General features: G+C 36.4%; 1 protein-coding gene and 1 non-coding gene across 3 annotated transcripts; one reads left to right on the top strand and one right to left on the bottom strand.

Annotated features, from left to right (window-relative positions):
- Nucleotides 1-250: 250 nt before the first annotated feature.
- LOC147831387 (uncharacterized) lies at nt 251-8,932 on the bottom strand. Its single transcript, XM_087307825.1, has 5 exons — nt 8,772-8,932; nt 7,866-8,177; nt 7,749-7,784; nt 2,481-2,543; nt 251-2,368 (listed from the first exon to the last, which is right to left on the bottom strand). Exons 1-5 carry the CDS (start codon nt 8,818-8,820, stop codon nt 2,250-2,252), a joined length of 579 nt encoding a protein of 192 aa, XP_087163951.1. The 5' UTR covers nt 8,821-8,932; the 3' UTR covers nt 251-2,249.
- A 2,119-nt stretch (nt 8,933-11,051) lies between these two features.
- On the top strand, nt 11,052-27,683 carry LOC108181393 (uncharacterized). Of its 2 annotated transcripts, none has more exons than XR_015523918.1 (7): nt 11,052-11,191; nt 14,914-14,949; nt 16,888-17,601; nt 19,927-20,556; nt 23,628-25,009; nt 25,954-27,393; nt 27,573-27,683. It is a non-coding gene; the product is annotated as an uncharacterized LOC108181393 (transcript). The 2 variants fall into 2 exon arrangements; XR_015523917.1 differs by lacking the exon at nt 27,573-27,683 and adding an exon at nt 25,662-25,848 and having other exon boundaries at nt 25,954-26,089.
- Nucleotides 27,684-27,764: the final 81 nt, after the last annotated feature.

Genomic DNA, 27,764 nt, shown 5'->3' with positions numbered 1-27,764 from the left:
AAGGATTAGGGTATAGGCATGAATGGACAGGTAAATTCAGCCACATTGAGATTATGTAGAAATTTTTGGAATATTTAAAGAATTAATTAACCCAAAAATGTATTCTATTTACTCTACCTCAAATGGTTTTAGAAACCTGAAACCACTGACTTTCATAGTAGGAAAAACAAATAAGTCAATGGTCACAGTTTTCAGCATTTTTCCAAAATAACCTTTTTTTTGTTCAACAGAAGGACAAAACAGTATAGGGTGGGTAAATGATGACAAACTTTTATTTTTGGGTGAACTATATCTTTTAAACATTTTTGGACATATTAAACATCAAATGCCACTGTTATGTAGTAATAAAATCAAAAGAAAAATACATTTGAAAAATAAAAAAGATTTAGCTTATTTGGCGGTCAGGTAATGTGTGCAAATGAAGCTGAGCCAGATTAATCTTGGCTTCCTCCTGAAATTTTACCAGAGGTGTCATGGTATTTGGTTATAACTATTAGGCTTGGGCGGTATTACGGTACTATGGTATACCGTGGGATCTAAAAATAGCAACGGTGTCAGTTTCAATACAGCTATACCGTCATAAAATATTAGATATCCTTTATTTAATGCCTAAAAAAATGTATGTGTGGTTGTCATCAGGGGACAGTATGGAGGAGAGAGAGAGAGGAAGAGGGAGGGGGAGGGGGAGAGGGAGGGGGAGAGAGGGACAGGGAGAGGTGACGTGACGTGATGAGTCCATAGTGTCCTGCAGTGTGGCAGTTTCGACTGAACAGAAGGGAGACGTGGCTAATATGAACGAGAGGTCTGCATTAGAGCTGAAGATCTTTGCCCGAACCCAGCGAGACCTGACAAAATCCAAATCCGTGCATTAAAAACCATCCCTGCAAAGGTGAAACAAATGATGACGAAGTAGTAAAAAAAGCAAATTTTGATGGCGGTCAAGCCAGTCACTAGCTCAGAAGGAGCGCATTCCAGCCGCAGGTATTTCGCGGTCTCTCATACACTGCGTATTACGGTAGAGCGCAAAACCGCAAGCTGACAGGTAAAAGACGAGGCCATTCGCTACACAGAAACTACTGTCATGGAAAATTAAATGCATGTTCCTGACTGGTAGAAGATGAACAAACAATCCAACCCAAAACTTGCAAAATCAGCCAGATCAGAACTCTGCATCTCAACCTGTAGCTGCAGGAAAGAGTGTTCAGCTGCTGGACGCAGCATGAGTGAGAGACTGCGCTAAAGGCAGTGGATTTAATAATGTTTCTCAACAAACAAACACACGTAGCCTAATCTTGGGGAGTAAAGGGTTTTTAAATTATAAATAAATATTAATTAAACCATATAATCATAATGTAGACAGAGTATACAGGCTAATGGTGGCATTATTCTTTTAATATTCAGCTTCACGGCCGCCCTAATGCCAGATTGTGAAGAGAAGTGGAGAAACAAACCTTGCACAGCCTTTATCTTAATTTCGTTATTGCAAAAATACCCGTCACCATTTAGAGTTTATTTTAATTTGATTTGTTAAGCAAGATTTCTTTTCATTGGTGTGTTGGTCAATTTAAAGGCTAAGTGTACCTAGACCTATAGAGAGCTGAGATGTTACGATGTTACAGAGGACTTATTTTATTTCTTTGTTTCAACTTCCAAGTGGCCTATAGTCTACATTTTTTTTACGAATAAATTATGTTAAAACATATAAATGACTCATTCTTGAAAAAATGCATTAGAGCTGTGTGCATGAGCACATATGAATATTGTCGGGCTGTAAACGGGTTCGGGCTTTATAAAGCTGTCAATCAAAATGTACCTGTCGGACTCGGGACCTATCGGGTATAATTTTATATGGCCCGATTACAGCTCTCTGCATTCCCGCTACAGTACCGCGGGAGCCGGCCAGATTTCTTACGGTGTGGGAGTAAATTTCTGAATAAATCGCGGGAGAGATGTGTGTGTGTGTTTGTGTAAGAGAAAGAGAGAGAGAGAGAGAGATACTGTGCGTTATTTCGCATAGAAGGTATTCAGTTTCTGAATGGTTTAGGCTCAAGCCAACAGTTTGGTCTTACGTCATAATTTTTTTTTACTACGCCGATAATACCGGATACTGAGGTAAAATATGGAGGCGGTTTGACGGTATCAAAATTTGGTTACCGCCCAAGCCTAATATCTATTAGCGGTTTCTACCAGAAACCCACTTCAAGATCAAAGCGTTGCATCAAATATCAGCAGACAGAAACAGCAGCTCTTTACTGAGCTGAGCAAAACCTCAGATGCTCAACTAGAAATGCAACCATGGCGATTGACACCAGACCAGACAAAACCAGTCGAATCAGAACCTCATTCATGCCACAATGATCCTGACCATCTGAAAGAGAAAGAGATGTTCATAAGCATTTCTGTGCATTAAATGTGTTTGTAGAGACACAGCAGCTAAAAATAGGCCATTGTGGCAGGAAGCCCTTTGTGGTATTCTTCACCTTCATTTGGAGGATATATCTCTTGAGGGTGATGAGTGCTAGTGTTGCTTGCTTGTGATGTACCTGCACAGAGGAAAGTATACTCTTTATTTTATGCATTGCAAGAGTTCATTTTATGGTCTTAAAGGTGTCATAACTACAATATGTATATATTATATGTAATAATAGTAAGAGTCCTTTATATGGAAATGGCTGTACCGTGAGCCTCAAACACCATTGTTTCCTCTTTCAATGTTCTATGTACATTTTATTAGCGTAAAGTCCCGGTGAAAAAAGTGCCAATCAGAACACTACACAAACTGTTACGCTGCATCATTAATATGCACACTGCAGGCTGCTTTTGATTGACCACAATGCTTTTGTATCAGATAACAACAATGCGAGTTTTCCCCTTGTGTTTAAGTTTTGGAAAAAACATTCTCATTTTTTTTTTTTTTTTTTTACTAAATTTTAAATTTCTCCTCCATGAATCAGCACCTTATCATGGTGGATGGCTTTGAAGGGCTGAGTGATCCTAAGAGTTATGTTGTCGGGGGTTAATGCCAGTGGTAGGGTCTCTCAAGGCAAAAGGTCTTAGCTGACAGGTCAGACTAAGTGCAGTTCAAAAACTCTTTATGAGTACAAAAAGATTGAGGACCATAATGTTGCCTAGTATGGTGCAGCCCAGGCCCCATCCTAGACCCAGGCCTGGTGGCCGGGTTTTATGCCACAGCATGGGCTCTGGAACTCAATTTCTTGAGAAGAGCTGGACTTTCTTCTACTCTGGAGCTGCCCATGGGCTGGTGTGGGCTTGCTTATTGCTCCCCAACTTAGCTGCCATGTGTTGGAACCAGAGGGTTGCCTGCACCTTTGGGTCAAGGATAGGTCTCTCACTGAAGTTTGTGCCTACAGGCCAGAGTACCTGGCCTTCTTAAAGGTCATGATAGGGGTGCTGGAAGGTGTTCAGAATGTTGCTTTACTGGGGGATGAATGCCCATGTGGGTAATGAGAGTGATACCTAAAGAGGCATGATTAGGAGGAATGGCCTCTCTGATCTGAATCCGAGTGGTGTTCTGTTGTTGAATTTCTGTGCTAATAACACAGTTTGTCCAATAATGGAGCTATGTCCAAGCATAAGGGTGTCCATCAGTGCACATGACAACAGGACACTCTAGGGTGAAGGTCGAAGATCGAATTTGTGGTTGTATCAACTGATCTCTAACCATACGTATTGGACACTCGGGTAAAGAGAAGGGCAGAACTGTCAACTGATCACCATCTGGTGGTGAGTTGGATCCACTGGCAGAAGGGAAAGCTGGACGAACCTGGCAGACCCAAACATATTATTAGGGTCCTTTGGGAATGTCTGGCTGAACCTCAAATGAATCTCAACCTCAAGTTTGAACTCAATGAAAGAACCTCTTTTCAACTGTCTCCTTTGGAAGAGCTTTGACCAGATCCCAAAGAAGGCGGGAGGCGTTAAGATAGAGTGCTCCATGTTCTCTGACTCCATTCTTGACACTGCCATAAAGAACTGTGGTGGTGGACACCAGGAAGTAAAGCATGCCGTTAAGCTGAAGAAGGAGTCCTACAGGGATTGGTTGGCTTGCAGGATTCCCGAGGCAGCTGATGGGTCCTGGCATACCAAGTGTGCTGCAGTCGAGGAGCTTGCAGAAGCAAAAACTCAGACCTGGGAAGAGTTCGGGGAGACGATGGAGGAAGCCTATTGGTCGGCCTCAAAGAGATTCTGGCAAATAGTCCAGCACCTCAGGAGGGGAAATCACCTGCACACTGACAAGAAGGGGGGAGCTGTTGACCTCAACTGGGGATGTTGTTAAACAGTGGAAGGAATACTTTGAGGATGCAGAGGGATGGGGATGGAGATGGATCACCCATCACCCAAGCTGAGGTCACTGAGGTAAGAGGGGAGTCTGAGAATTTCTCCTGAGACTGCTACCCCCATGACCTGGCCCCAGGAAATGAATGAATGAATGAATGAATGAATGAATAATTTTTTAAGTTTATCTGAGCTTGCATTAAATGTATTATTTATAGCTTGTTTCACAAGTTTCAAGAATCATTGTTGTCAAGTTTCACAGCTGTTAGCCCTGATTGTATATCACATTTGGTATCAGGCATTTAAATAATATTAAATTTATTTAATTTTAATTTTATTTAATGTTAGTAATAATTTCTTACATTTATAAAGCACTTTTCTGGACACTCAAAGCACTTTACACATTTTGGGGGGAATCTCCTCCTTCACCACCAGTGTGCAGCATCCAACTGCAGTTATATTGCACCAGACCACACACCAGCTGATTGGTGGAGAGGAGACAGACTGATGAAGCCAATTATGATAAGGGTATGGTTAAGAGGCCATGATAAACAGAGGCCAGTGGGCAAATTTGACTAGGATGCCAGGGTTAAACCACTACTCTTTTCCGAAGGACATCCTATGATTTTTAATGACCACAGAGAGTCAGGACCTCGGTTTTACTTCTCATCCGAAAGACGTCGCATACCGAGCAGTATATCGTCCCCTTCACTATACTGGGGCATTAGAACCCACACAGACCGCAAGTTAAGCTCCCTCTGCTGGTCTCACTAACACCACTAATGGCAACAACCTAGCTTTCCCATGTGTTCTCCCATCGAAGTACTGACCAGGCTCAGCCCCCCTTTAGCTACAGTGGGTGACCATGTGAGAGTTGCAGAGAGCTAGTTGCCGGTAAAATTTAATCAAAAATAAAATTGGTATTTAGTATTATTAGATCTCACTGTCACATTTAATACAATTTGTCATGATACTCTAACTGATAAAATTTTAAAAAGTGCATCAGACTCTCTAGTGTAGCCTTACAAGATTTGAATCCTATCTCTCTGAGTGCACTCAATTTGTTTATTATAAGGCAAACAGATCTTAGACTTTGACATTATGGCAGATTGTTTTGCAGGAACCAGTACTGGGTTATATTCTTTTTAGTATTTTTTTATGTTCCATAAATTTGTTTCTCCCTCTTTCTCCTTCAACGACGCTTTGATGCTGATCAGGTGGATTCAACTTTACTTATTGGCTCTACTGATGGATTCTCATTCCTGATTCGTTCACCAAAGGATTGGCTTGTGGATATAAGACAGAGCTGGGATATTTGGAGTGAAGAGGCTTGGAGCAACAGTGTGGTGTAGTAGTGGGCAAAGCGAGGCTTCATGAAACACTGAAACAGTCGAAGAAAATGTGTTGAATCTTCGAAACGTTTCGAAACTCAACCCTACAGTGACACCTAGTGGTCATTTTTTAATGTATTGCACTAGAATAGCTTTAACAAAGAACAGTTGAGCAAATTGAGATATTAAACCCCATTTTGTACAACGGACTCTTCAAGTTTTTGTGGAGCGGTTAGGGTTCCTGACTACCATGCTGGGATAGTGTGTTCGAATCCAGACTGTAACAGCTATTTTAAAATTTTTTAATATCAGTTTTAAATGCTCTGTTCTTGTATCGTTTTGTTTCAACATTTAACACCCAAATAAACACTTTGTGAATAAATATGTCTTATTTTGGTCATAAAAACAGGGTTGTTGCTAGATCAGACACGGTTGTTATATTATTCATTAAATTTCCCATTGTATTTTATTAACTTCTACCCAAAACCTAAACCCAACCATCACAGTACTGTAAAAATATTAATTATTGTTTTACAGTGTTACAAAAATTATGCTTTATTGATGGCTTTTCAGCAGCTGCATCCTATCTAGACTACACCATAAAACAGTAACATAATTAAAATACATGCAATCACGATTTCGGAGTATTTGTACAAGTTACGATTTTAACCCAAATGCCATTTGAAGAACAGTAACAACATACACATGCATGGTCCACTAGGCTATATGAGATAGAAGTTATGTGTCAAATGGAGTCAAATGGAGATTCGCCAGGTCTCGAAACGCTTCTGAACTGATCAATGCTTTGAATCGCTTTAGTCACATGACAAGGTGTTTCGAAACACTTTAGTCATGTGACCAGGGTGTTCGAATCATGCTTTGGTGCACTGTTTCAAAACACTTGCACTTCGGGATCTCGACACTGTGTCGAAACGTAAGTTTCAAGTCAGCTATCTGTAGCTGGTGTGGTCAGGTCAGAAAGGGGGTTAGTGTATTGTTTTATTTTCTTTAATACATTAGTGTAATTAGATTGAAGTATTGGAGTTAGGAAGTTTTTGTTTTTGTTGGCACTGACCCCTCCTGAAGACTTATTTGCTTATGTTAAATACATTTTTATTCTATTTGACACTAAACTTGGCATTTCGTGAGTAAGTAGAAAAGAATCTTTATCCAAACTTCACCATATTTTCTGTATTACTCCTTCCCAGCCTTAGACTGGGGAGGATGTAATAATCTATATGCTACCTCTTGGACATTTTTATATGGTCTCGGACCATATATAAAAATATGGTCTGCATGATCATTGCTATGCCGGTGATACACAGATTTTTATTAGTACCAAACCTGATGATACATTTGCCCTTTAAATTTTATCTGCTGAAAATTCAGTCCTGGATGAAACAGAACTTCTTAGAACAAAATTGTTCAAAAATGTAAGTTATGTTGATGGCTACTGCCACTGCTGTGGATGAGTTCAAAAATGTAAAACTTAATGCGGTTACGTGCCAGAATTCTCAACCTTTACTAAGACACGAAACTTGAGTGTGATATTTGATGCACAGCTGACTTTTGATACTCATTTTAAGAATATTACTAAAACATATATTTTAATCTTTACAATATTGCACGGGTAAGACCATTTTGATGCTGGAAGACTTATTTATGCCTTTGTTATGTCTAGGCTTGACTACTGCAATTCCCTTTTTTACAGGATTGCGTGCAAACATATGTTTAAAACATGTTTTAGGTCATACTTTATCCTGTAGCCATATTACACCATGTGCACTCACAACTGCACTGGTTTCCGGTGCAGTTATATATCCGGTATAGATTTTAAGGTACTTATTTTAACCTATAAAGCGATACATGGACTGGCCCCAAAGTATTTCCAAAATTTGGTTTTAATGTCTACATAGTGTTGGTCAATCTGCTCTAGTCAGTATCTGACATTATACAAGCCACACTGTAAACTTAAAACTATGGGGGCATAATAGGATTGTTAAAGACTGGAGGAAGTTAATAAAAGGGTCACACAGTGACTCTCATCAAGATTACAAACATCAGCTCATAAACATTAGCATATTATGAGGTCAGAATAAGAAGACAGACAAAATGACTTGCCTGTAGATTGGTGCTCAGTAACCAATGAGGTAAGTGCTTTAGGACAAAAGGAATTGTACGCAATTAATAGTACTCATATACATCACATGCATTTTATTTATAATAGTTAACACTTACCATATACATCAATGTTGTACTTCCGTTTTGAGGTTTTTCTGTCGATAACAATGAAGGCTTCATACAGTCCAGATTCATTAATCCTGATGTTTGAGATGGTTAGAACTCCAGTCTTTCGGTTTATGTTCACTTTGCCAATGAATCTCTCATCATAATGGGTATAAATTTTCCCTCGATAAATCTGTGCGACACGAGAGCATTCATAAGACCATGCTATTTGATCCTTTTCCTTCAGATCAATTCCTGGATGTAGATTTAAGACATCTCCCTCCATAACATCAAAGGATTTAAATACATCATCCCGTCCACAAGCTAGAACAACACAAAACCAGATTTGATTTGGGATAAAAATGCAACAAACTCCAAATGTTTGTCTGTTGTCATGCTGAAATATTGAAGAATGTGTCTGAAATATTGTTATGGCTTTTTTTTCATTTATGTTAAGCTGTTTTGACACAATTTACATTGTAAAAGGGCAGTAGAATACAGATAAAGACAATGACATGAACCACAATAGAAAAACCTAAGGCAGGATGTAGTTTTTTACGTCAATTTGCCATCTGTCTGTTTAATATGGTCATTTCCTAATGTACATTTTAAAGTTTACCTGCAATTTATAAACCTAAAGGAATATTTTGGCAACATTTTTACAATAGCCTGAATTTACAACTTCATTATGTTTAATTTCAGCATCATCTAATTTATTCACTTTTTTGGGCACAGCAGTGGCTAAGAATTTGCTGAGATTTTAGAAAAAAAAATCTTAAAAACATTTCATGTATTAATTGCAATCTTTAATTAATTAATAGTACAACTCATTACAGCAAGACCTCTCCAATGTATTGACATGTTACAAAGCGACCTTCACCACTTAAAGAGTATATAACTAGTACTGAAATTACTTACCTTCCATGGTGGTGAAGAACACAATTAAAACCCACATGCTAGTGAACATTTTGAAGAGGAGTATTTAATAATATAGGTGATAGATAGTTTGATGCACCTATAGATTGAGCTAATGAACACAGAGGCTTTTTGGTCTCTGACTTTGACCAGGAAATGATCACTGAAAATAAAATGAGCTGCTATCCACTAGGTGGCACTAAAACCCATTTTACCTTTCTGATTTTGAAATCAGAACATCTACCTCATTCAAATGCCCATATTATTTATTAGATGTTCAACCTGGTAATAAGTTTCCCTTCAAAGTAAGTCTTGCTTCACATAGTGCTAGATTAATATACTTGTCTGGTTTGGAAGGCTAAAGTCAGCTTTATTGTCAATTTGACCACATAAGGAAATACAGTGAGTCACGCTCAGACCCTATAGGTGCCAGGTAACATTAATACAAGAAGTAGAATTTTAAAAAGAAATACACTAAATACAATTGCACATATGATGTCATCTAAAAATATGAGTAAAAATAAAAATGTTAAACAATGCAATTACACTTAAGGGCACATGGCAAGGAGTGCAAATCAAACTTTTTGTTTTTCAGCATAAATAAATAGTTTATTCCTAAAGGTTTTGTTAACAGATTATTTTTGCTTCTAAACGGTAAAATGCAAAAAATAAATAAAAAAATACATAGAAAAAAATAAATAATTTGGTTTTAAAGATAAGCAAAAACCCATTTTAAAAAGAAGCATGCTTTGTAAAACCTACAAATAACCTTTCAAATCAAAGCTTTTAAATAGATTGAATAATATAAATAATTACTCCCCCACACATTATTTATTAGAGCATAAATAAAGGTATTTATTTATTTATTTATTATTATTATTATTATTATTATTATTATTATTATTGTTATCATTATCATCCTCGTCATTATTATTATTATTATTATTATCATCATCATCATTATTACTTTTTTAATTATTATTAACATCATCAATATATATTTTTTATTCCAGCCAAACTAAAACAAATAAGAATTTCTTCAGAAGAAAAAAAATTTAATAACAAAAACCGAACATTAATTATATGTAAAAATTAATTACATTGAGGGCAGATCATTTGTTCTTTAACTATAAATACAAGTTTGACAACTACTGTAGGTTTAAAAAATAATAAATGATATATATATGTGTGTGTGTGTGTGTGTGTGTGTGTGTGTGTGTGTGTGTGTGTGTGTGTGTGTGTGTAAAAAAAAATATGTTTTTGAATACTTTGTGTGTTCATGTACATTAGGTCAGCTGTTCATGATACTGACCTCCCCCCAAGTTTCTTTTATTTTATATTAATTTTTATTACTACAATTTGTGAATATAAATGTATATATGACTATTAAATTATGTATTAAATATCTGTTATTTACGTGTGTACTGTGTAATAAAAACTATATACAAATATGTAAATATTGGCTGCGCAGTGGGTAGCACAATCGCCTCACAGTAAGAAGGTTGCTGGTTTGAGCTTTGGCTAGGACAGTTGGCATTACTGTGAGGAGTTTGCGTGTTCTCCCCGTGCTCGGTGGGTTTCCTCCGGTGCTCCGGTTTCCCCCTCAGTCCACACACGTGCTATGGGAATTGGGTGAGCTAAATTGTCTGTAGTGTATGTGTGTGAATGAGTATGTTTGGATGTTTTCCAGTGATGGGTTGCAGCTGGAAGGGGATCCGCTGCCTAAAACATACAGTATATGCTGGATAAGTTGTCGGTTCATTTCGCTGTGGCGACCCCGCATTGATAGAGGGACTAAGCCGAAAAGAAAATGAATTAATGAATAAAACAAATGTTGTGCTTTCATTAGTGACCCCTTGTTGATCTATCTCCTTATAAGACATGTAAATTGTTCAGTGGACTTAAGTTGACGTTTACTTAATATACTGGCATGCAAAATGTATTGTATATACTTCGACAATTTACTTTTTTATAAGTATGCTTAATATGCAGATAATGGAGAGCATTGTGAGGCAGCTTATATTGTGGGAAAATGTAGTAGAGCCTGAGAAAATATAATTGTGGTGTCTAAAAAGGCCCTTGGGCTCAGTCCAAAAATCACGCCCAGGGCAAAGTTTGCAACAATCAAATATGCATATATAAGCTTAGCTAGTGTGTTTCTCTTCTCCATCTTTTGTCAGCTAAATACACTTTCTCTTTTGACATTTCGATTTTCAATTTAGATCCTGTTTGCTCAAAATATATTATGTTGTAAGAGATTTCCATCAAATGTTTTTTTTTTATGTTTGAAGATGAGGCCAACTTTTATTATGTATTTTTTTTTGTCAAGCGCCCTACTTCAGATTGTTTTCCGCTGATGTGCGTGTTTTTGTGCTGAGTTTATCTAGGATACTTTAATCAGAAGAATATGGCGTTCAGTCCAGGTAAGAAAATAATTGTACTTTAATAGATGTTTAAAAAAAAAAAAAAAAAAAAAATATATATATATATATATATATATATATATATATATATATATATATATATATATATATATATATATATATATATATATATATATATATATATATATATATATTTATACTCTGTATAATTTCCAAGACTTAATATCTAATGGAGCACACACTGTAAATCTATATTAATTAATTTCGTCAGTATTAAGCGAGACATGGAAAAAGTGAATGTAGACAAGTTTATTAACAACGAGCTAATCACAGGGTGGATGGGGGTATTGTTGACCCCCGTAGTTAACGATTAATCCCCCTGAAAAACAAAATGTATGGGGGTTCAGTACTTTAATAGCGAGGAGTATTTTTTCTAATCTGCATTTTAAATGACTAAATGACAATATTAATAATTACAATAACGTCTAATATAAGTATACATTTCACCACCCCTAAAACGGTTCATACCATTGTGAATAAATAATCGCGCCACTTACTGTATGTGAGGAAAGGAAATTTCAACCAACAGTAACGTTCACCGGCAGAAATAGAGCAACGATCGACGCCGTAAGTGTTTAAAAGACGGTTTTCCTGTAAAATATGTGCTTGTTTTTATATATAGCCTAGATGTAAGTAAAATTATAGATTTTATAGTTTGACCTGCAGTAAACTCTGAAATTGCAGAAGTTATGTTGAAGAATATATCGGTCAAAACATAACAAAAAATAATGTGTATTAAAAAAAATAAAAATAAAAAGTTTGTGTATTACCAAACATCACCCCCCCCCCATCGTCAATGTATAACTCGCACTGTTTAATACTATACTGTACATACAGTAAGGTAACATAACAAGGTTTGTCAGTTGTCACCATTACCTATAACTTTTGAAGGAGTTTGAATAACAATTATTCAACATTCAAAATAATTTATGCATAAAAACAGGTATCCTTTTGTCATTATCTATATAGCTACAAACATTTATTGTGCAACAGTGCAAGCATAGCAGAAAAAATGCAAAATGACATCAATGCATAAATATCATATTTCAATGTTGACATAAATAAACAATAAATGTAAGTCTCATTCAGCGCCCACACTATTCCTTTGCAGCTATTTGTCACCAAGACATTATTTGTCACCAAGCTCCATAAAATGAGTAAGCACCATAACAATTAAAAATACAGTCGGGGCACATAATAAAAAATAAAATCTGTCAGCCATTGATTTGGTATTAGATTTTGGCATACTAATTATGATAATAAAAAATTGGGGGGGAAAAAAAAAAAAAAAAAAAAATATATATATATATATATATATATATATATATATATATATATATATATATATATATATATATATATATATATATATATATTTATATATAAACTGAAATAGATATTTATACTGTAGCATCTGAGTATGTATAACCTAACACAGTTTGAATTGACCTGAACAGTCAGTTAAAAAGCAAGGTCACAGACAAAAATTTGCATGTAAGGCATTTGTCAATAAGCTACAGTTTATGATAGGAATAATTAAGTTTTATCAAGGCCCATAAGGAAATGTTCTACAAGTACAAAGTACATTTGTTTTTCTGGTTAAAATTTGACTCTGCAGATTGCATGATTGTAAGAAAATTTGTGTGGTGAGTATACAAGGGTTAGATTTATAATAAAACGTCACCTGAAGCATGATAAGGGGATGTAAAACATTTTTACAGTTTCTCAGTTTTTTGTTTTTAAAGAAAAATATTTATTCAAGTCTTTCGCCATGCAAATATATTTATATGAATGCATCCAGGTTAAATCTTTATCCAAAGGCAACTGCATTGCTTTTTAGTATAAAAGTTTTTATTAATAATTGTATTAAAATTAGTATACAGTGTTAACAGTACTCACATTCCTGATAATGAAGAATCATAGGAAAGACAAATATAGATAAATAAACATTCATGAGTGTATAAGAACATTTATATTGAGGACGAAACCTACAAAAACAATAATTAATTAAATACGCAAATACATAAATAAATGTAAATAAATCCATAAATTATTGCACTGATTAAATAATAAATAAATATGCAAATAAATAAATACATGTATTTGTATAATTGTGTGGGTAGGTAAATAATGAAATAAATTACATGAATATTGGGGGAATAAGAAAATGCTGAACTGAAAGTATAATGAGAGGGTGTCTATCAATCATAAAAAGGTGGTCTTTATGCCATTATTGGTTGATCGTTAAAAAAAAAAAAAATTGCTCTTGATTTTTTGGACTGGCTTCTGATGATTGATCACTAGCATGTTGAGCTAAAGAAAAGAAAACATGCAAATGTTTTCAAAAATAAATTGACATTTGAAAAGCGTAATAAACTTTTAGTTTAGCATTTTCTTATTCCCCCAATATTTGTGTAATTTATTTAATTATTTACCTGCCCACACTATTAATTATGTCTATATTTATTTATACAGGAATTTGTAGATTTTGTATACAGGTATACATTAGTTTTTTTATTTACATATTTATTTACCTATTGTTTTATTTATGCAGGAATTTATGGATTTATTTACTCTTTTATTTATATATTTGCGTATTCATTTATTGTTTTTGCAGGTTTCGTCCAATTGATGTTACGTAATGTCTTTGCCTGTGTGAACAGCGCTTTATTGAATTTACCTGTAAAATTGTTCTGGAAATTTTCCAGATATTTACCAGTATTACTGTGTGAAAGGGGCTATCTTCGCTCTAATTTAATGTATCAACAGTTTTTTTGCGTCACTTTAATCTTCAGTTTCTCATCTAATTTTGACCAGTCAAATTCTCTTTAGTATTTGACATAAAACAAAATTTTATTTATTTATTTTTTTAAGGGAATTTACTCTACTTTATGCCACAATCCCTCTCTTCATGATTATGTCTTAACTCTACCACATTTCAAAGCACTTCATGGGACCTTTAACAAAATAATCAGTAGGCAATAGGACCGAACTCAATATTTTTAGCAGATTTTTAAATTGAACAAACGTCAAAACATGTTAAGTAATTCATTAGCAACTTATTGGCTGTCAGAGTTTGAATGTGGCAGTATATGCATATTTATGTAGACATGACATAGGAAATTTCAGGGTATCTTCAAAGCAGAATCCTTTAATGAGAACTCACTGTCACTGTGTCGTTCATGGAAAAATCTGAACTACTGCAGCTGGCACTCAGTTAAATACACAATTTAGGGGCAGTGCTTATTAGTAGTTTAGTTAAAAATATATATTTTCCGAATCAAGGTATTATATGCATTGGAGACATGATACTGTATTACACACATAAGCAGTCAGACCTGATGTGCCTCGAACTAAAAATTTGCATTACTCTGGAGAAACGGTACTGTCTCTTACACATAAACAGTAAAGCCTGATCTATTTACAATGCATTTTACAAAAAAAAACATAATTTATATATTTAAAAAAATTGTAATCTAACATTATTCACTCAAATTGTTTCTACAATTAGTATACAAGTAAAAAATAGTAGTAAAATAAGTAGGGTTGTAATGGTATATCTTTATTATAGTTGAAATGTATTATCACTGATGTCTTTTTACTGGCAAAAGATATACACAGAAAAAAGCTACACATCTTTCAATACATTATTCATTTCTTTAAGTAAAGTTGAATTTTTTAACTTGTGTTTTTATTTGCAGTTAAAAGACGCAGTCCATCTGGCGACCGACCTAACAGTAAGTCAACAATTCTACCTTAGCATTCTAAACAATGATATTTATGCTGTGAATCAGCATAAATAAAATTTCCTGACAGACTTTAGCACTAAAAATAACTTTATTTTACTATATACATAATTTTTTAGATTAGTGTTTTTTTTGTAATATTTGATAAAACATTTTTTATAAAAAAAATATAATAAGAATGAACACATTGATCAACAATTAAATTGTGCCTTGTTTGTTTAATAAACATAAATGTTTAAGTGATTGTTTGATTTAGTTATTATTTCAGCATCCTGCATAACTTAAACAGTTGTGTATGTACTGTGTGTGTGTGTGTGTGTGTGTGTGTGTGTGTGTGTGTGTGTGTGTGTGTGTGTGTGTGTGTGTGTGTGTCTGTGTGTGTGTGTGTGTGTGTGTGTGTGTGTGTGTGTGTGTGTGTGTGTGTGTGTGTGTATGTGTATATAGTCAGGGCCGGAGTGGGAGCCCTGAAGTTTTAAGCCTTATACTGGCCTACCTCAGTTCATGACTGACTATTAAAATAATGTAATTTCCAATTCAGTTTCTAGTTGACACGATCACGTCTGTTTTAAGGACACAGCTGCTTTAGAACTTCAAATGTTTTTCATAAATTTGAGAAGATTAAAGGGTGGCTAAATCTCAAACAATATTCTTTAAAACATCACAATGTCCAGTCCTGCAATATCTGAGTATATATTTTGTGCAAAATTCTTTATAGATATCCTGTCCTTTGTAATAGTGGTTACACAAAAAATAAAAATAAAATATCTTAACCTCAAAATGTTTTAACACTAAAAATGTAAAAGATAATACTCAGGTGAGGTTCAAACTTGGGTTGGTGACATCGCAACGTTACGTGCTGACCACTGGACCACAATGGCACTGTTATACCAGTGGGTTTGGAATAACAAAATTAAGTATTGCACTGTCACCTGCAAGACTCTTTTGATCACAGTATTACTTTCTATTGATGGCTTAATCTTATTCTCCCTTTTTAGATTTCTGATCAAGTTATGTCAGATTTATTTATGTAGTAAATCATCCAATTTTTGAGCAGGTGTAATGTTCATTAATATTAATTATTCTAATTCTTATATTCACTAAGGTGCCGCTGTTTGGGGTCGAATGATAGTTACGTCATCATTAATCTGCAGACTGTATTTTGCTCACAAGGCTGCGAGAAAATAAATAAAAGGTCGGAGCTGCGGCAAAATAATGAATAAAAGAGTGAGGCTATGATCAAATAAATAAATAAAGAAATGAAAAAAGTATGACTGCTGAGAGTGCAAGCAGCTAGAGACACCAGTTCTCGCGGCCAAAAACACGGACTGGCCCACCGGGAATTTTCCCGGTCCTCTCAATTAGCCAATCCGGGCCTGTATACAGTTGAAGTCTGAATTATTAGCCCCACTGTTTATTTTTTCCCCCAATTTCTGTTTAATGGAGAGAAGATTTTTTCAGCAAATTCCTAATCATGATTGTTTTAATAACTCATCTCTAATTTGATTTGGAGATTTATTTTATCTTTGCCATGATGACAGCAAGTAATATTTGACTAGTTGTTTTTCAAGACACTTCTATACAGCCTAAAGTGACATGTAAAGGCTTAACTAGGTTAATAAGGTGAACTAGGCAGGTTAGGGTAATTAGGCAAGTTATTGTATAACGATGGTTTGTTCTGCAGACTATCGACAAAAAATTAGCTTAAGGGGGCTAATAATGTTGTCCTTAAAAAGGTGACAAAAAAATTTAAAACTGCTTTTATTCTAGCTGAAATAAAACAAACAAGACTTTCTCAAGAAGAAAAAATATCTACTTTTTATGTACTGAAAACATGTTTTCCATCATCCCTACTGTGTATAAACATGTTGATGCACTTGTGTGAACTATTATAGCATTATAATTCTACAAACTGTGTTGTGTGTGTTCCAGTGAGTGATCTGAGGATTGTTCTGCTGGGGAAAAATACTACAGAGAACAGCAGTGTGGGAAACTTCATCTTAGGAAGATCAGCGTTTGAGAGTGAAGCACCATCTGCTGATGTAGAGCTGCACATCGAGAGAGAGAAAGGAAAACTGCAGGACAGAGAGGTTACAGTCGTCAACGATTCTCAACTGCTGATCCCAGATCTGTTCAGCTCTCAGATCACACAGACAGTGAAGGAGATTGTGAATCTGTCTGCTCCTGGACCTCATGTGATCATACTAATACTGCAGCAGAACCACTTCACTGAGGAAGACAGAAGGAGAGTGAAATATGTGCTGAATGAATTCAGTGATGAAGCCATTAAACACACTATAGTGCTGACTGAAGAGGAGGACATAAACAATGACTGCATTCACCAGTTAATACAGGAATGTGGAGGTGGACATCTTCAGTTTGATCAACAAAAATCTGAATGCCAATCTGAAATACTTAAAAGAATAAAAAAGATTCTCAAGGATGAAGAGGTTGAGTTTCTTATTTGTGACATGTATGAAGAAACAAGAGAAACATCAGCAGATGAAGAGCAAAGCAGATCTGAAGGTTCAGTTACAACAGAGGAAGAGAACTTTTATCTGGAAGACTGTGATCTGGAAGACTTTGGACACTTTAAGCAGAGCAATAAAGAAAAATTGGATATTGCTGTTCAAGGTAGCATCTTATGTAAGATTTATTCGCAATATTATATTTGAGAACAAGTTTACACTTACACATAAACATTGCTCAACTCAAGAGAAAGACTTTGAAATAAAATAATATTAATTTTATATATACAGCAAACTTGTTCAGTAAACACAGATAGGGCATTTAAGTCATACTCAACAGCTTGCTAAACATTAAAGGGTTTTAAATGCACAAAGCAAACAATTGCCCCACTCAAAGCTGGATTCTAACTACCTGTGCATTTAATGATTTTACTATACATATTCTAGCCAATCAGAATGGAATAAATAAAGTAGGCATAAAAGTAAGGAATTATTGACAACAAGGTGCTGAATTCCTAGAAAATAATGCACACCTGAGGTGGTGAAGCTGTGTAGCAGAGTGGCCATTACACCTTGGGTCAGCATTGTTTTCTGATATTTCACCTGAGCAGAGTCAACTATTTCTTTTAAAATATGGTTACAACACCTACAAAGTTCAGATGTTGTATTTTCAGTCATTTGACAGGTTTTTGTCCTCAAACTGCTTCTGTATGCATAGTACAATTCTTATGCAAGACTTTATTTAATTTTGATTGGATTTTTGACTGTTTGTTGGTCACTTTGAATGCCAGGTCATTAATTATACCCAGTCTGATCTCACGAGAAAACTAAGTATTTTACGTTTTGCCAGTTTAGTGGCTAATTCGTACGAATTCGTACAAGTTCAGTCGTACGAAATGGTACGATTTTAAAAAGGAGGCGTGGCACCTAACCCCACCCCTAACCCCAACCGTCATTGGGGGATAAGCAAATCGTACTAAATTGTACGAATTAGATCCTACGAATTCATACGAATTAGCCACTAAATTAAAAAGTTACGAATTGCCGTGAGATTGTGTTGTTATACCTTACAAACACACACACACACACACACACACACACACACACACACACACACACACACACACACACACACACACACTTTTGTTTTGGATATTGAAAAATAGTCAATGTTTATTAGGTACTTGCTGTAACATTATGAAGTTACTGTTGGGGTGATTGATAAATCCAATCAAATCACTTTTATTGTTACATTATCAGCAGCACGTGTGACAGTACAAAATACAGACAGTGCAAATACAATAGCCCCTTTCACACATACAGACCTTTCCGGAAAATTGCCGGCAATTTTCCGGAAAGGTTGTATGTGTGAACAGGTCCTTTTAGAAAATACCGGTAAATTCGTTCTGGCTATTTTCCGGAAAGAGAAGTTGTAACATTACCGGCAATTTGCCGGAATGCTGCGCTGTGTGAACGCAGAAGGAAGATTTCCGGAATAAGCTCGTGCACGTCTAGAACGTGCTGACGTGAGACGTCTGCTTTAGCCAATCACAACAGTCAGACGCATTTACGTCCGCGCGGTTTGTGAGAATAAAAGCCTTTGAATATTTTTCCAGACACATTTAGCTGCTAGAAGTTAGTCAGATCACGTTTATATGTTCTTCTTAATGCCAACTGTGCAAACAATCATCGATAAGATGCTTATGATAAGCCGTTGTTTGTTTACCTTCAAGCTTTGCGTGTGCCCATGAAACAGCCTGTGAGCGTCAGCACACGCACATATTATGAACATCTCGACATGCGAATATGATCCAGTGAAAGTTGTTTACAATATTGATCATCCACAGAGTTTGTAATTTAGTCAAATGTTTACAAATACAAGCGCAGCCGTTTAAAGCTCATTTGTGGTGAATGATGTCAGAATTTACCGGTATTTTGGAATGGATGTGTGAATGCTCTTTTCCGGAAAATTTCCGTAACGTCCTCGCCTGTGTGAACAGCGCTTTTTTGAATATACCGGTAAAGTCGTTCCGGAAATTTTCCGGATATTTACCGGTATCACTGTGTGAAAGGGGCTAATGACAGTGCAAAATACAGACAGTTCAAATAAAATGACAGTGCAAATACAACGATAGTGCAAAATATAACAGCATACTCCTGTATGAGTATGCTGTTGAATATAAAATTAAAAACACAGGACAATGTAAAACTGATAGTGATATGTGCAATGAATAGGTGTCCACATAGTTGTAGGCAGTACTGTTTCAAGTATGGATTGGTTAAAGTGCAGTGCATGCTACATATTGATGGTGTACGGTGAAGGGTATGGATAAGTCTGTGTGGGGTGTGTTAAGTGTTCATTAAATGTTGATAACAATGCTATAATAATAATAATAATAATAATAATAATAATAATAATAATAACAACAATTAATAGCAACCTTATGAATTCAATAAAAACACATAACTGACCCACAAATCAATTGCTGTGTTTGTTTTTCAGTGCCAGAGGCTGTCTGTGTTTTGGCAAAGCTGAATGTGGTTCTGTGTGGGAGAGACAGAGGATTAAAATCCTCCATATCCAGGCTCATGCTGGATCAGAGAGACAAAGAATCAGAGCTCAGCTCAGAGTGTGTGAAGCTGGATGGAGAGGTTGATGGACGTCTGATCACTCTGGTGGAGCTTCCAGCTCTGACTCTGCTCTCACAGAAAGAGGAGATGCGTCAATCTCTCCGCTGTGTGTCGCTCTGTGATCCTGGAGTTCATGTTTTCCTCTTTGTTATTCCTGATGGTCCACTTACTGATGAAGACAAAACAGAGACAGAGAAGTTTCAGAAAATATTCAGCTCAGAGATAAAAAACCACATCATGGTTCTCATCATCCAGAAATCTGAGCACAGGACAAAAGGACCAAATGAAGCAATGAAGGCTGTCATTGAGTGTTTTGGGGGAAGACATCATTACCTCGAGCTAAATACACAAGTGTCCATGTTGGTGACCAAGCTGGAGCAGATGGTGGAAGAAAATGATAGACGTTTTATTTCCACAGAAGCATTTTTGGAAGCACAAATGGAGAAATTTGAAGAAACGAGGAAGAAGTTAATCTCATTAGAGACACAGATTCAGCAAAAAGGTAATGACTAGTTATGGTTATGATACACCAAAATTTCAGTAAGACACAAAAATATTCATTCATATATGTTTTGCCATAACTTTCAGGGAGTTGTCAAAAAATATTGTGCTAATATAAGTTTTCATTTCACCCAGTTAAAATGTTAGTGTTTTCTGCAGGGGTTGATTGTGCAGAATTAGGCAAGGCAAGGTTATTTCTATAGCACATTTCATACACAGTGGCAATTCAAAGTGCTTTACATAAACAGGAATAAAAGAAACAAGTATAAGAAAATAAAAACAAATAATACAAATTATTAAAAACAGATAAAAATGGGTTAAAAACAGGTTATAAAGGAATACAAAAAAGAAGAGAAAGACACAATAGTGCGATCTGTCTCAGTGCTCATTCAGTAAAGGCGCAGCTAAACAGATGTGTTTTCAGTCTGGATTTGAATGTGCTTAATGTTATAGCACATCTGATCATTTCTGGAAGCTGATTGCAGCAGCTGGGGGCGCTGTTAGTAGCTGAAGACCGAGCATATCTGTAATGTATTGAGGTTCTGGGCCAGTGGTCACCAAACTTGTTCCTGGAGGGCTGGTGTCTTGCAGATTTTAGCTCCAACTCTAATCAAACACACCTGAACAAGCTTATCAAGGTCTTACTAGCGTACTTGAAACATCCAGGAAGGTGTGCTTAGGCAAGTTGGAGCTAACGTGACTTCAGTGACTTATAGACCAGTAATAATACTTTAAAATCTATTCTGAATGTAACTGGAAGCCAGTGTGAAGACCTGAGGACAGGTGTGATGTGCTCTGATTTCCTGGTTCTGGTCAGAATCCTGGCAGCAGTGTTCTGGATAAGCTGTAACTGTCTGACTGTCTTTTTGGGAAGGCTAGTGAGGAGGCCCTTACCGTACAGTCACACCGAAAGCGGTGAGAGTGTCCAAGGTCGCTCTGGCCGCCCTGGCGACAACGCTGTCTGCCTTCAGCTCTGAATAGCCTAAATGCCAACATTAACCTGTATACTCTGTCTACATTATGATTTTATTGTTTAATTAATATTTATTTATAATTTAAAAACCCTTTACTCACCAAGATTAGGCTACGTGTTTTTGTGGAGGAACATTATTGAATCCATTGTAAATGGCTTTAGCGCAGTCCTGCACTCAGGATGGTGCTTTCAGCAGCACCGAACACCCTTTCACTGCTGCTGCTACAGGTTGAGATGCAGGTCGAGTTCTATTCTGGTTAATTTTGCAAGTTTTGGGTATTGTTTGGGGATTGTTTGTTCATCTTCTATCAGCCAGGAACATCTATTTAATTTTCCATGACAGCAGTTTCAATGTAGCGAGTGACATAAGCAAAGTTACAATTGAAATATATGTGGGAGAGCATTGCATTACAATATGTGTGTTTAGATGCATTTAATCCTTAATTAAAACTTATTTACAAATAGGTGTAAGTAAAATTGTTAATGGTTTAATATCATTTTTTTGGGTCACACTTTATTTTGTTGGCTTGTTTGTTGAATTTAAGTTACATTGCTACTACATGCCAAATGGACTATCAAAATAAAATGTTACCGTTTTTTTAATTAGCTACAAAATAAATGTATGATGTGATAGAACATTTAGGGCTCTATTTTGACGGTCCATGTGCAAAGTGCAAAGCGCAGGGCGCAAACGCTTTTAGGGCGTGTCAGAATCCACTTTTGCTAAAATAAGGACGGGAAAATCCGCTTTACGCCTTGGCGCATGGTTTAAAAGGGTTGAGCTTGTTTTCTTAATGAGTTATAGGTGTGTTTTGAGAATAAACCAATCAGAGTCTCATCTCCCATTCCCTTTAAGAGCCAGTTGCATCGCGTCATAGCACATTTGCTATTTACATGACGCACTTTGTAAGTGGAAAAACTGAACACTTCACTAGAGAGAAAACAGTTAAACAGAGTATCTGCAGCAGGAGAATGAGAGATAAGGCATCTCATAATCTACTTTCGCTCTCCAGGATAGGGAAACCTTGTTCACAGATACATTAATTAGCCTATACATAATTAATTTTGTTTGTTAAGCGCAAATATTTGTTTCAAAACTATTTCTGAATTCAGTTCTAATTTCCAGCAAACAAATAAATGAACAATAATAACAAAATGTGCTCAAAAACCTGAGTTATATCCTAAAACACATGCTGTGCCCCATATGGTCTGAAACCTGACAGGTGGACAAATCTAAGCTTGTTTTTAATAAAACAAATATAAATATGCATATAATAAATAATACTGCTAATAATAATAACATTATACAAAAGCAAATTGTTATGAATGAACTGAAAAAGACCCCTGAGATAAAGAAGGCATGAAGGCGGTTGTTTTTACATTTATGTTGGCTAGAAAATGATGTTTTGTAATATGTTAATCCTATATATATATATATATATATATATATATATATATATATATATATATATATATATATATATATATATATATATATATATATATATATTCTTACTATATCCTATATATATCCTTCATATTTTAATTTTTTTTCATATGTAAAGATATTTGCGTATTGCTCTACATCTTGTGTGTATTAAGCAGTGTGTAAGTGAGGCACACAACTAACAAGCTCTGCGCTGGACTTTAGACCGGCTTTGTTTTGGTCTATTGAAAAATCTATTATAGTTCCTCAAAATAGTCCCGCGCCAGCGGTCTGCCTCAGAATGCCTCAGAACACCTCCCTTTTTAGATCAGTGCGCTTATGTGCGCACATATGAGCGCAAATGCATTTGCTATTCAAACAGCGTGGCGGAAAACATCAAAACGACTCTCGTGTGAAACTAAAACTAGCAAACAACTATTGCGTTCCCCCTTGCGCCACATTGCGCCGGGTGTATGATAGGGCCCATAGTATTAATTGTAGCCAGCTTAAATGTAAAATCTTAGAGACCCCCGAACACACCAAACCAACTAGCCTGACGGGCGGGCCGACAAAACACAATAGCTGTGTGCCGGTTTGGTGTGTCTTGACCCTCAGACACGACTTTAAAAACACAGGCTCTAGCAGTGTGACTCAAACAGTTTTCTCTTTACAGGTTTAATAGAAGGTTCAGATGATCTGAGGATTGTCCTCCTGGGGAAAACTGGAGTTGGAAAAAGTGCAACTGGAAACACTATCCTAGGAAGAGAAGCATTTAAAGAAGATGTTTCTCAGGAGTCAGTTACTAAAGAGTGTCAGAGACAAACAACTGATGTTGATGGCAGGTCCATTACTGTGATCGACACTCCTGGACTGTTTGATACTAAACTTAGTCAGGAGGAGATCCAGAGAGAAATCACTGAGTGCATTTCATTGATTCTGCCTGGACCACATGTGTTTCTTCTACTGATACCAGTGGGACGATTCACTCAGGAGGAGGAAAATGCAGTGAAGAAAATTCAACAGACATTTGGTAAAAACTCCTTAAAGTACACCATAGTGCTCTTCACCAGAGGAGATGGTCTGAAGAAGAAGAATAAGACCATTGAAGAATATCTGGGTGAACCTGGATCGTCTCTGATGAACCTCATTGAACAGTGTGGAAACAGATACCATGTGTTCAATAATAACGAGACTGAAGACCGTACACAAGTGACTAAACTACTGCAGAAAATCAATGACATGGTGATGAAGAACGGAGGAAGTTACTACTCCTGTAAGATATTCAGACAAATGGAAAGAGAAAAACAAGAAGCACAAATGAAGATGTTAATGAATCAAGTAGAGCAACTGAAAAGAGAGAGAGAAGAACTCCTGTCTGAACATGAAAAAGAGAAAGATAAGATGAAGATGAAGATGGAGGAGGAAAAACAGATTCATGAAGCAGAAAAGAAAATAAGAGAAAAAGAATTAAAATTAAGTGAAAAGCAGTATAAAACAGACATAATGAGAGAAAAGGAGAAATTTAAAACAAAACTACAAGTGATTGAGAAAAACAGAGAGAAAGAACAAAACATGTGGGATAAATGTAATTTCAGACTTAAAGAAGAGAGAGAGGAAATCAGAAGAGAAAAGGCAGATCTTCAGGCTAAACATGAAGCAGAAATAGAAAAGATGAAGACAAAGATGGAGGAAGAAAAAAGGAATTATGACACAGAGACCATGAGAAGAAAAGTAGAATTTAGTGAAAACGAAAAAAAGATAAAAAAAGAGATGAAACAAATGCAGAAATATAAAGAGGAAATGGTAAAACAAATACAAGATAATGAGAAGAAGAGTAAGAAAAAAAAAATAAGTTGGATCAAACAACATGAGATGCTCACAAAAGAAATCCAGAATGAGAAATCTCTGAGAGAACAACAGAGCACACTGTATGAAGAGAGAATTAAGTTAATAGAAAAACAGAAAAAAGATGAACTGAGACTAAAACCAGCAAACTATGAAGAAGACAGAAGGAAGGAAATTGAGGAGATGAAAATGTGCTGCTTTTCTTTACAGGTCAGTAACTGAAAATTCATAACCATCAAGTTGGATTTGATTCTGTTATTTATGAGCAAAACTACATAGTTTTCTCTGATATTAGAACATACAAGCATTTTCTACAATATACACTTAACTTTACAGTAAATTATCCTCAGAATACTGCTCTAAATGAGCTTTTCTTATCTACAGTATGACCTCAAAAGCTTCATTCTCTTCTAAATTACATGAAAATGTTTAAGGGCGTACTCGCACTATGTACAGTTGCCTTGAACCGGGCCAAAGCACGCTTGTCCCCCCTCCCGTCTCCCCCGACGGCCCGCACTCACACTACAATCGGGCCTAGGCACGCTTACGTCATCGATGATGCACAGTGAAGATTTCTATAGTTATATTACTTTAGTCCTTAGGGATGCAGTGACACGCAGTCAGATATTTCATCAAACAGATCCGCCACTTTTGGCGCTCATAAACAATCATAAAGTCCTCGTGCTGCTGTAATGATTAGGTTTGCTGAAGGTGCAGCTTTAGTGCAGTGAGGGGTTTGCGTCTTTAATAAACTACGACTGTTTGTGTTCATTGAACAGTAAGAATGATTAATAAATTCACAGTAAGAATGATTGATAAATCCATTTGAAACAATCTTGTAAAAGTCACGTCTCGCTTTCAGTTTCGGGCTTTGGTGCGTTTTGCACTCACACACAAGCGTACCGTGCCAAAGCCCAAGTGAACTGTGCTCTGGCCCACCTCTTCCAACCAGGCCAGGGCCCGCCAAGTGAACTGTGCCTGAGCTTGATTCAGCGCACTCACACTTCAGATCCAGAAAACGGGCCTGGGCAAGGTACAGATAGCATAGTGTGAGTAGTCCCTTAATTTCATATTTGTTTTCTAACCTGTGCTATTTTCAGTCATTTTAGTTTATTGTCTGCTTATTTGACATGTATCAATTGAACTGTTTACAGCGTCATGAAACTGGTCAAAATCCAAAGCTTGAAGGAAACAAACAAGATCAACTCAAAGAACTTTATGACAGACTAAATCTGACAAAAAGACAAGAAAATAAACTGAGAGCAGCAGAGATTCTTGACATCAGCAAGTCTTCATTTCACACTCATGGACCACAGGAAGAGAATGAACTGCTAAACTCATTTCTTCAAAATCTGATAAACATGGACTACAGGTTGAGATACACTGTCATAAAACACAGTACAGAAGATATTCACCCAATGGATGTTCAGATGGCTGTGTTTCATTGTGCTGATGGTTTCCTGAAGCAGCTGATGGTGACTAAACTCTCTCAGTGTCAGTTTGCTCTGCCTCTGTTTGTTCCTGATCCATTTACACAACAGATTGAGTTTCCTCTCTGGACATTCAGACAAATCAACAAGAGCTGGAAGATGAAGACCACTAATAATGAATCCATCAGTCAAACCCAGCCGGTCTACAAGGCTGAGACTCCAATGGTGTTTTTCTTCAGGTTTGGCTCTGTGTCTTCATCTAAATCTCAGCTGGTGAACAGCCTGATCAATGAGAGACACAACACGTTCTTCCACAGGAACTGCCCAGGCAGCAGCAGAACCAGATTACTGATGGACGGAGTGGTGGAGATCGCCTGGTACTGTCCATCTGGGAGAAACACAGATTCATTTGATGACTGTGTTGCTTTCTGTAATCTTCATGGTGACGCAGCAGACAATCAGAAACAATATGAGATTCTGACCAGTATGGCCTCAGTAAATGTCCTTTTCTTGCCAGATTTTGGACAGAAGAACCAATATAAGGGTTTGGTAAGATCACTCTTCAAATCTCCTCAGCCTCTCATTTGCCTTCTTACTGACAATCATAGTGAAAAAACTGAACTGGGAAATGGAAAATATATAATTGGTCTTTCTGACAAAAATCAATGTGATGCATCTAATCAAATAAGAGAGACTATCAGAGAGACTCTGCAAAAAAAGACCTTCAGGCTTGAAGATGTGACTAAACACTCAGGAATCAGAGTAGATGAGGAGGATCCAGAGTGTCAGAGAGGGAAACAGGCAGCACTGAAGATCATGGCATTACTGAGAGGAAAAGATCCATCAACTGTGAAAGAAACAATCCTGCCCTGTCAGGGAAAACTGTGGCATGACTGGTGTGAAATAAACAAAGAGCTGCATCGTCTACGAGGAGAAAATCCAGAGGAAGACAAAAGCAACAAACTAAAGAAGATGAGAGAAATAAGAGAAAAACAAGTGCCCAAAGGAGTGAGTGAGTTTATGAGGACATTTGTTGAACAAATGAATTCACAGAGAGACAATGAAAGAAACTACTTTCTTAGATGGATCATGAACATGTTGGATGACTTTACTTCAGAGAAGCTCTGTGAACTTCATAAAGAGCATGCAGTGAAATGGAATGAAGTCTCAGCATTGAAGAGGATGCCTGATAAACTACTGCAGTCTGAAGAAAAACTAAACAATATATCAGAGCAAATTAATAGAACAAATTTTGGCTTGGAGCTCATCCTAAGAGAGTGTGGTCAGATCTATGAATCATGGTCATCTATGAAGATTAAGGAAGGTCTGCAGTTTGATTTCAGGTCTCTCCCGAGTCTTGCAGCAGAAATGATGATCTCTGGATTCCCCCTGGAGCTGATGGATGGAGATGCTGCTCATGTTCCTCTGATCTGGGTCTCTGCTGTTTTAAATGAACTTGTGAAGAAACTGGGAGACCAGAGACTCTTTGTGCTGTCAGTTTTGGGGATTCAGAGCTCAGGGAAATCCACCATGCT

The sequence above is a fragment of the Danio rerio genome, chromosome 23 (genome assembly GCF_052040795.2).
Source record: "Danio rerio strain M-AB ecotype USA chromosome 23, GRCz13ab, whole genome shotgun sequence".
NCBI lineage: Eukaryota > Metazoa > Chordata > Actinopteri > Cypriniformes > Danionidae > Danio > Danio rerio.
Note: the sequence above shows the minus strand (reverse complement) of the source record. Positions and strands in the feature narration are given on the sequence as shown.